This window comes from Apteryx mantelli, chromosome 5 (assembly GCF_036417845.1).
Source record: "Apteryx mantelli isolate bAptMan1 chromosome 5, bAptMan1.hap1, whole genome shotgun sequence".
NCBI lineage: Eukaryota > Metazoa > Chordata > Aves > Apterygiformes > Apterygidae > Apteryx > Apteryx mantelli.
Genome location: NC_089982.1, coordinates 19,051,454 through 19,062,210, shown reverse-complemented (window position 1 = coordinate 19,062,210; position 10,757 = coordinate 19,051,454). Strand labels below are relative to the sequence as shown.

General features: G+C 39.6%; 1 protein-coding gene across 3 annotated transcripts in view; it reads right to left on the bottom strand.

Moving 5' to 3' along the window:
• Window positions 1–1,413: 1,413 nt before the first annotated feature.
• NPNT (nephronectin) overlaps window positions 1,414–10,757 on the bottom strand; it is a 55,589-nt gene continuing 46,245 nt past the window's right edge. For all 3 annotated transcript variants that reach the window (XM_067297587.1, XM_067297588.1, XM_067297589.1), the window contains 4 exons: window positions 10,354–10,449; window positions 9,876–9,974; window positions 6,054–6,310; window positions 1,414–3,433 (listed from right to left, as the gene is read on the bottom strand). In XM_067297587.1, coding sequence (XP_067153688.1) covers window positions 3,338–3,433; window positions 6,054–6,310; window positions 9,876–9,974; window positions 10,354–10,449 — 548 coding nt within the window. In that variant the 3' untranslated portion in view covers window positions 1,414–3,337. The remainder of the gene's footprint in view (window positions 3,434–6,053; window positions 6,311–9,875; window positions 9,975–10,353; window positions 10,450–10,757) is intronic.

Below are 10,757 nucleotides of genomic sequence, written 5' to 3'. Positions count from 1 at the left end.
GTCTGACCCTGGGTGGACTCTTACTGCAATCTCTAGCTGTATTAAAAACAATGTTTTGGTCTCCAAGTCTAGGACAATTACAAAGGAAGTCCAGGGAAGCATTGCTCCAAAACGATCGAATGCACTCGCTAGTGACTTAATGACATGGCTTTAATGAGAAGTTAACTGTAATAGAATGGAAACTGGAAACAAAACCTTGCCTAGGTCCCTTCCCGTGTGCTCAGGTTGGTGTCAGCAGCTCAGTAAATGCTCACTGCCCCTGGGTCACAGGAGCTTTATTTTCAGTCTGGGGAAAAGGGTTTAACATGTCTTTTTAAAACACTAAATTATAAGCCAGTAAGAGGCTATGCATTCTGTTTGATAGCTGTTTTCATGTTAATTTAGTACAATTTCTTCTGTTTACATAAATATTTAAGTAGGAATTTCTTTTGGTGCAGTTATCCGTTTATTAAACACTAAACAGAGAGGGCAGTTATGAACTCCTTGTTAGGAAGACCTCAGGCCGTATTCTGATCTCTTTCTTGAGGGTCACACGGAAGGCGACTGTGCGGAGCTGCCTGACAGGGCAGGTGCAGAGAGCAACGGAGAGGGAGTGTTTCAGCCCAGCAGCTAGCCGAAGCAGTAAGTGAACATGGAGGAGGGAAGGTGACAAACACAGTGTCACGGCACAACCAGCTGCAGAGGTGAGTCACTTGGCACTATAACAGCTCTTTCAGAGCCAGACTCTTCAAGACTTCCCAACGCCCACCATCAACTGGGACGTCAGTTCTTTATAATGCTTAATGATGGTACTTGTTTGATTGTAAAGATTATTTAACCCCTATCACATGCAGAGTGGGAATGTAATTAGGACAGCAGCAAATGCATAAATATGCAGAGACCCCAAATCCTCCCATTGTCAGCTGTGAGAGTACTTATTTCTATTTACCTCCTGTATTCATTCAAAATCTGGGTTCCAAGACCCATTTGCAAATGGCTAAACACTCCTTCAGTCTTGCATAGATAGGAGATAGACTTCTATTTTTACGAGGGAGTCTAAATCTCAAAGAACTGTAGTAATATTTGGTAAAAGACCCCTTTGTCCATTTTATGTGATGTTAATCCTGTTAGTTGCCATAGAACGTAATTAATTTGTACAGGTTCAGTAGTGTGTGGGACTACAGGAGCTACTGCTTCTTGCAAAATGGACACTTTAAATCTCTAAAACTCTTAAATTACCTGCAAAACTATTTTTAAAAAAGCTAGGCTGAAAACTGTCACTCTTCCTTTTGAATAATATAATAGTCTTGTCATATGATAGTGAAATCTGCTTTTATTTTTAGATTTGCTAAGAGCTAAGTACTTAGCTATTTACTCTCAGTTGAAATATCATCTTTTGGCTTTTGATGCAGAAATGAAAACACAACATTCTAATTAGTAGGAAGTAACAGCTGCCTTTATTGATTATTTTAAAATAAGGATAAGGCATTTCAAATATTCACAAATATTTCTGACATATTGCAAAATAACATAAAAGAAAAACCATGATCATATGGAAAGCAAAATAGTTTTAAAAGATTTTACAAATGAATTATTTATTTCTTCCAATTCAAAAGTTTGTCAAACAGAATATCTGTTTGGTCAAATGAATTTGCTATACATACTGTGCTTATGGCATCCTAGAGAACAAATTGGAAAAAATTCTTAAAACAATGCTCTATCAGAAACAGCTTTTTGGAAGAGGGCCTCTAATGGTCTGGCAGTTTCATCTCCGTGGACTTTGTGTAAGGCCCAAAGTGATTTTTTTTTTGGGGGGGGGGGAATTTGGGGGTTTTATAATATGGAACTGACAATTATTTTACATCATATGCAAGTATTTAAAAAGATCTGAGCCTATTTTCTTCCATGTATGCCTTTTTGATGCTTTAAGGCTATGCCACTAACAACATTTTATCAATCTTTGTCATTTTCTTAAATATTACAATTTTTCAAATTTAGAACTGTTGACAGCAATGATGATGATGTTTCTCCTATAAAAATCCCAAACCAAACAGAAATACCCCGGGGAACTGCACATCACATGCAGGATGCATAACTAAAAATGTAGTCCAAAATTCTGCTAAATACTTAGCTCCAGCTAGAGCTAATATTTGTTTTAGTTCCAAAAAATGTTTACTGTATACAAAACAGTTGGATGCAACATGGACATTTGACAAAGATCCCTCGATGCATTTCATTGTCTGAATTGTTCGTATAGGATTAACACAGCTGCCTTTTTTGCTTACGTCTTTCAGGTGGGTGGCAATGGCATAAAACTGCAGCTTGTGCTACCTCGGGGAAGGAACGTTCCTCGTCATTTCAAGGGGCTCAGTCGTACGGGACACAGCGCACCTCCTCCGGGCTGCTCAGCCTTCAACATAACAGGAAGCTGCGGGCAGGACTGAGAGTCCTTTTGGGCTTGCTCCTGAGCGAAATGCAAACGTGTACGGCATGACCAGATGCCAGCTTGCATCAGGTGAGGATTTGCTTTTTTTGCCTTCAGCACATTGCAACATGAAAAACTGCACCAGCATTTTGTGCAAAAGGGAACTGTCAGGAAATGTTTTTCAATGAGCACCACTAACTGACTTTGGTAATGTATCTGTTGGCACAACCAGTGGAATCAGAGAGTATGATACGCTCCTGTCTTGTACAATACGAAAGCACAGCTGCCGTTTACCTTGCAACTACAGTCTGTAAATATTAAAAACATAAATATGTTAATAACCATACACATATACACAAAACACAGCAGTAGCAATATTACAGGATGCAGTACCTACTCTATATAACTGCTTTTTGTTAATACAGATACAATGCCAAAATAAATGCTTTTTGATATGCAGCAAACCCTTCTTTAAAGGTCAATGGCAGTAAGATAGCCAAAGTTCAGGGCCAGGCCTCAGCTAATCTGAGCTAGCTATGAAGCTAGGTCAATCCCACTGTCTATCAATATAATCAATAAAACTATTGTTTTATTGCAGTACAGAATCACAACATTTGGCATTAATTCTCCCTTTTTCACAAGTGCTTCTTGGTATGAGCACTCATCAGGCTCTACAGGCGATAATGTTGTTACATACAAAATATAATTAGGGCAAAGACTAACAGAAACGCCCAGCACTGGTTTAGAGTCCCTGAATCCTGGTAGGTGCTCTTCACTATTTTAAGTGCAGATTCACTGGGGTTGCACTTAGCAGACCATCAAGAAATTGTCACTCTCTAAATGTTTCTTTTTCACACGGTTTTGTTTTGAAGCTTGGTAGGAAGAGGATGAGAAGGGCTAGAGGAGATGACTTGTGCCAGTCCACTGTCTTTGCTAGTGTTCTTCAGAGCAGCGTCCTCTCCTCAGGATGACATCATCTAGTCCAATGTCCCCAGTTCTTTCTTTCCCTTTCTCCCCCTTGAAAACAATCTGGGAAAAGAGAGAGACAAGTTGGAGTGCAAAAATAAAATGAAAGAATCCTAGGTTGAGAAAGGTCTCAATAGAAAGAAAGCAAAAGCGTAAGAAAGCGCAGACAATCTTAACTGACTTACAAAGCCTGTTTACTCTGCTCAGAATTAAGGCTGTTTTTTTTTTTTTCTTTTTCTGATCTTCTCCCTTTTTCACTTTGGCAGGATTTTAGTGAGGAAACAACAGGTCAAGATTGAGATACAGTAAATCAAGGCGTTGATCAAAGCATCGTTCCAGCTGGCAGACCTGAGGTGAGATGAACTTCCACATACTATAATCTGTGGTGCTGGAGGGTGCTAAGGTTTAGCTGCTTAAGGATCTTTCCACATATCATCTCTGCAATGTTCTCATTGATCCTCACAGCACACACACAAAATCATGTGTATTCTGCAAAATGTTTTCTTAGAGAGGAGCTTTCCATTCCTAATATACCTTGCAGCTGGCTTAGTCTGAACGCCAAACATAGTTGTAGGAACTAGAAGCACACATCCTTTATTTAACAAATTCTGGCTCCTGCAAAATCATGGTAACCTAAAGAAGCACTGGCTCCTTGGAAAACGGATTTAAGCACATAATTAGCAGCCAGATTTAGCCTGAGTAGGAGAAAATTCAACAAATAGGAAGCTTGACTAGGACTGTAGCATAAATCATGCAGAGAACGATACACACAATGGTGAGCAGACTTCCTTTAAGAAAACATTCTCATAAATTAATATTGCTCCCTCGTCTATTGCTAGAGATTCACAACTCTGAACTGCTTTAATATGCAGTAAGTATTTTTGTCCACGGTTTAAAAATTATTCAAAGCACACAGCAAGACCTTATAACAGTCTGCTGGTTATCACTGAGCTAGAAAGAGTTAATACAGATTAATGGATCAGAAATTCAGCTGAGTAGTTTAAAATAATTTGGATTGCTGAGAGCATATTCCTCTTCCTAATTTAAATACAGACTAGGTACAGGGGAGGTAAGAGAAATACTATGCTGAATATACTGAAACAGTTTTTAGAAATAAGTGATTTTGGATGTGCTCTACAAATAGTTTATGCAGCGCTAATTCTTTACAAATTGTGATAAAGGATTGTGGTCTCCCTAGGCCCCTCAAATCACTAGTGTTTAGTTGGTTTTGGTTTTCATCTATCTAGAAAATTAAATTTCCTTTTTTGCACTGATTCCTCTGTGACACACTGTGACAGGGGCTTCCCTGGAGTTTTTTTTCATTCCCTGATCCTTTGAATAAATTGTTTAGGTCAGCAGACCAGGATTCCCACACTAGATGGAAAAGTTCCCAAACTCGACTGTTCAGTACGGCACTGTGAGGCAGCTCCAGTCTGTCAGGCACATGGACAACCACTGTCTAGGCCATACAGAGAAGCAGGGGACAGTGCAAGGGGAGAACTGGTGTCCATGTTTAGGAGCTGGGATCTCTAAAACTCATTTAATTTTCTGACAGATAATATGTTAGTAATATCCACTTCTTTAAAAAGCTGCTCCATAAGATCTTTATTTCACTCAACACTCCTGGCCATCCTCAGAGGCAGGGTGCTAAGTTTAGAGCAAAATACATTGTTCACTTGGTATAAATTTCCAGAGTCTCAGCCTATGACATTCACTTACATGATGGCAGAATGTCTTCTGGTTTATCAATTTCTTTTCTAATAGAGTATCAGGATTTATTGTTATTATTACTGAGCTAGTTTTCAGAAAATTATCTGCAATAATTCCAGCATTCTCATGTGATTAATATTAATTATTTAAGGCCACATAATGTACACATGGCTGGCTCTCCCCATGAACATTACAGCATTTACCAGCGAGGTTTCTAGATCACCTGATACAGTCAGAACAAAGCAGGCCTTTAGGCACCCAAACCCCTTCTTCATATCCAAAATAGAAGCAGAGGTTGTGGGAAGACTGCCGAGCTTTTGGTACATCACTTTATCATGCAATGTTTCTAAAACTACCAGGTGTTAAAATGTTCTCCATGATACTGCAGACAGCTTCTTTTGATGGTGCTAAACAGCTCTGCGTTACTGGCATCATTCACCTCCCTGACCAGATCACCTGTGGCTAGGCTGAACAGCACAAAACGCTGACAGACTGCACTGGTAACCTCCCTGCATTATCAAAACTGAATGGTTTCAATACCCTTGCTATTTTAACTAGTTATTAATTCACATGGGACACTTCCCATTCCATGACTTTTTTTTTTTTAAAGCATCCTTCATGAGGAATCCTGCTACAAGCTTTTCTGAAATCCAAGTACAGCACGCCTTTGTTCATTGGACTGTTCTTTCCTACATGGTAAGTGACTCTCTTAAACCTGGATGAGGTAGATCAGTACAGGCTATTGTGCAGTTTCCCATGCGTGTATTGGTGTAGGTGGGTTTTCTACATAGAATGAATTTAAAAAACAGGCCTTGATTCTCTCATCCTTAGTGTGAGTCCATTGGCAGAGAGAAATTTAGAAGTAAAATACAGACTAAAATTGGACCTAGAAAACAAATAATCCAGTGCTACATCATCTAAGTGTCTTCAGTTTCTCATGCTAAAAAAAGACAGTTTATGGAATTGTACTTACACTCTTGATGCCCAAGCCTCGCAAAGTTATGTGCGTCTGTCTCCAGCCATGGCCACCATTTCTTCCCCAGACAGCTGGTCCGTGAGGACCGTTTTTCCTCACGAAGACGTGGAGGGCACCAGAATGCAGCGCAGACACCTTGTGCCTGAACGACAGGCACAAGTCCCTGGCCTGAGCCATGTGACCCAGCGGCAGGATGAGATGTGCTGCTCTTCCATCTTTATCTTTGGGTTCAGACACCGTAAGATACTGTCCCCCTGCAACAGAAAAAGATGTTAGTTTTTTAATTGTACTACATTTCAGGACCAAATGCATAACAGTTGTTTAAAAAAGAAAAGAAAGAAAAAAAAAAGGAGGTCTCCAAGGTCCAGTGAATCTTAAATACAGTCTATAGTTGCTGGGGAATGTGAACCAGAACTGATGCATCTCCCTCTGCCAAGCTGAGTAGGATTTATAGCGTTAGTCTTCCCAGGTTAGTTGTTCCCTGTCTAATTTCTTTTTAACAAAGCAAATAATACATCTTTTGAAAATGAAAAGTGTATATATTCCTTCACTTCTGTCAACCCCACTGTGACTACATGATTTTAAATCCAGGGTGACATTAAAGCTACTGTGTACATTTATACACGTTTTAAGAGGCAAATTTTTGCTATTGGATAGATGAATGCAAAGGCCAGCATAAATGCTACAGAGCTATAGTTCTGTTGCTTTTTTTTTTCTTTGGGAACTCCGTAGTCTCCAGTTGGGAGAGCAACAGGTACAAACGTGGATAGGCTTTTTACTTAACCATAATTTAAACACTTAGTCTGGGTTAGATACACAAATCTAGAAACAAGTAATGATTTTTGAATGTCTGTTAGCTTGATACATTCTTTTAAGTCTTCCCTAGCCATAGTCAGTTGGTATGGAAGACACAAACTTAATTCAAAACCCTATTATTCTCCCTGATCCCATAAGAAGGAAAGGCACCTTCATAAAAACATCTAGTACATGAAAATTAGAGGCTCTTGTAAGTGCGGCAACATCCATTAAACCTAAAAAAGAGGCACGTACTTCCCTAAATCCCATGCACCCTTTTCATGTAGGCACTTAAAACTACAATAAATGAAACTTCAAATCTTGTAGAAAATCCAGACCTGTATTTTTGCTTCAAACTTTTCTCAAAAACTTTTTCAAGTTGGATGGTAACTTTCAAATCTGAACTGACCAAAGGTGGGTTTCACTTTTTTTTTTTTTTTAACCTCTTACTCTGAACCTAAGAATCACTTTTGGTGTCAGAGCAGAGTATCAAAAATCCAGGTTTAAGGATCTTAAGAAAAAGATGGCTTGCAGGCTTTTTATTTGAAACCAATACTATAGAAATGTTGCTTTAAAAAAAATATATTGCAGACATATACAGCATTTACTTCATTACAGAACAGGAAAATGTTTTACATTTAAGTGTTTCCCTGCTACTACTAAACCAGAGCTTCTTTTTTCTTTTTTTTCCTCCAGCCTGGTAACACTTACATTAAAGCTTAAAGCCTCTTTTTTAAAGAAATTACTTTCCTCAGAAGCTCTGAGATGTAATGATAATGCACCAAACACTTAAAAGGAAAGCAAATCTTGTCTCCAGTTCACTACTACTATATGGGTTTTTTAGTTCCTTTAGTCTCAATGAAATTTAACTAAGCAAAGTATCATGCAGCTAGCTAAGGCTTCAAATCTGCATGTGGGCCTGAAGTGGGATCCGTTTGTTCCATCTGTCCAAGTACCTGTTAAGGCTTTTTTTTTTTTAAATGCATAGCTTTTACATCAAGATGACTAACTGGTAAAATAAAAACAACAGAGTTTAAATAACTGCACCTGTAGATACAATTATATCAGCATAAAAGTAAAGACTTGATTCATTAACTGCATCTGTTTCAGATAGTTACAGTGCCTGAATTCAGTCCCCAGGAAACAGGTTTAGTTAAGCACAAAACTGACGTGTCTGGAGCCAAGCCCCTGCAGGAAAAGGTCCCCTCAGAGCAGCGTTTTCTGCATGCAAGATAAGCTTATCTTCATGGCACCTTTCTTCATGGCTTCATCATGGCACCTTTCAAAATGCAGATTCTGATAAACCAATAAATATTAAACTTTTGAAAGGTGAAAGCAAACACTCAGGGACAAGCTGTGAAAATAAATCTCTGAAGCAAGCTATTCTGGACAGGAGGGAGTGGGGTGGGTGATTTCGTGGGACTAGTTTTAACAGGTTATGTCAACAGCAACCGAACACATACAGGAAACAAAAGCTGAGATTGTCCCTGACTGGAAAGCAACGAAGGGAGAGAAAAGGTCTAAAAAAAGGCAGCCAGTTAAAAATCCTGGTTCTGGAACTTAACACACATTATCAACAATCTTAGAGTACAGATAATTAATACGCTTTGAATAGCATGCTTTCTCAGAAAATAAGTCTTTTCTTAGGCAAATTTGCCTGGGATGCAAGCAGGAGAAAAATTACTTGTTCCTAAAAAATTTCACCAAATGTTTTTAAATTCATTGCTCCAAAACATGTGTGAAGTATCTGAGTGGTCTTTTTTAAAGTGCCAGCCTGCAAGCAGGACACAGTTGCCTGTTCTCTGAGCTTTGCTATCTATCTGAGTCATTTACGTGTTTTCTCGAGCACCTGAAGTACTGCAGCATGGCCTGCGGGCGGGGAGGGACCTGCCTAGTAAGCGAGAGCAGCACTTCCCCGAGGCAGCTGAACAGCCCAAAGGCGGCACAGGGCTCACCTGCGGCAGCAGCGCAGCAGGGGCTCCTCAGTGGCAGTGTAAGCACAGACACCTACGACATGGGCGTATGTAAGGAAAACGGCTCACAGCGCCCTCAGTCTCCCTCAACTTAACCTATCACATCTTGCAGCCTGCAAGCGGGTTTCCTTCCGAAGTCGGCCATCCGCTCAGCTCACATAATGCGGCACTGTGCACTTCAAAGGCTGGGCTGCTGCCGATGAAGTAATCCCATCGTTACGGGAGCCGGAGTGTGCGTCTAGTCCCCCGCGCTGCCGGGGGAAGGGTATTCACTCGAGTGCCAGTAAAATTGGCTGGGGACAAAATACGACCAACTTCCAGCTTTGCCGATTTGCAGTTCTGTGGGACTACGCAGCGAGGGGGTCCCCGCTTTTGCAGTGCAGATGCAAGTACTCCTCCTATCCTGCAAGTGCTAGTGTGCAGGCCGCTGTCACATTCATTTCAAGGTCCCTTTACCATCCCAGACACACACTTCCACATTTTCAGAAGTCGCTGCATACTAGCAACCTACCTTTACTTAACAGTTTTCCTATATACAAAGTTGCCGTAGCTTACAGCAGAATTTTATAAAATCAAACTGAGACAGACCAGAATCAGAACATTGTATTTGGCAGCAGAACAAAAATATTTCCAGCTCTGTCTATAATTTTACTAGTGATATGGAAATAATTACATTTGCATGGTGGCTTGAAAAATAAGCTTTGTTTCTCTGTAAATAAGATAAAAGTTGTTCTCTAGTCCACACTTTTGTTCTGATTCTTTTAAGACAGATAGTCTTTTACTCAATACATTTACTACTCCTTCAGAGACACTCCTAGTGTAAAGATACTACCTATGATAAAAGTTCAAATTCTCAACTGAACTTTAGTGCTGGGAATACTCAGTTTTGATTTTTCTACACAGAAGAGGTGTGGGTGTGAAATACATCCCAGAATTAAAGGGAACAGAGTCTGTGTAAATTTATCACAATATAAGAACTGTCACCAACCTCTGCAGGACCAAGTTTGGGTGGTTCTTCAACCACACGATGCAAATGTACACGTTATCTTACCTGATGGATCTCGAACTGGTTCCCAGTGCAAATCATCATCTTTGTCCTTGATCCAGCCACATAGTCCACTATCAAAATTACAGCTGTGTACCAGCACACCTAGGCAGAACAGAGCAAAAATTAAAAAGAGTGATCCTGACCCTTTTGTTGGGGACCTACAGCAACTTCCCATGTGGCTGACGCTGGCAAGCAAATGGGCTTATGAAAATAAAATGCAGCGGAAGGAGCACTAGAAAAAGAATCTACAGAAATACTGAAACAATAAAGGGGATGCTATTATTATTATTTACAATTCAGCCCACTAATTTTGTGATAAACTTGACAAGAAAAGAAACTATAAAGGCTTAGTTTTATGGAGCATAGTTTAAACAAAGAGGCTTAAGATGAAGGAGTCCTGTAAAAATGTATAAATAAATAAGAATGCTCCAAAAATCCTAAACCCCAGGGTGGGGCTGGGGATAGAGGATGTGATCTTTACCTGGGTCATCATTTGCTTCAAACTCATCAGCAGTAATCCCTTTTTCAATTTCAAGTATTTCAAACAGATTATTGCTCACTCCCGGCTGGCGTGGAACTGTGAAAAAAAAAAGAATGAGAGAGATAGATACAGGTAGTTAGTGACCTACTTCCTTATCTTTAATAAAAAACAGCATAGCCGCCCTGGGCATTGTGCTGCTCTTGGAGAATTCAATATATTTAATTATATTTGATATGAAGATTCATAAACTTTATGCCTATGTGATTTACGTTGTAACATTTATCTATGAAAGGGGATTCCAAATCTGCTAAAGGCTTTTCAAATGAAAGCTGCTTTTTTAACCCGAGAAAAAAAAATTAACCTTGAAGCACAGTATTGCTCTCCAAACGCTCTGTTAAAGATAG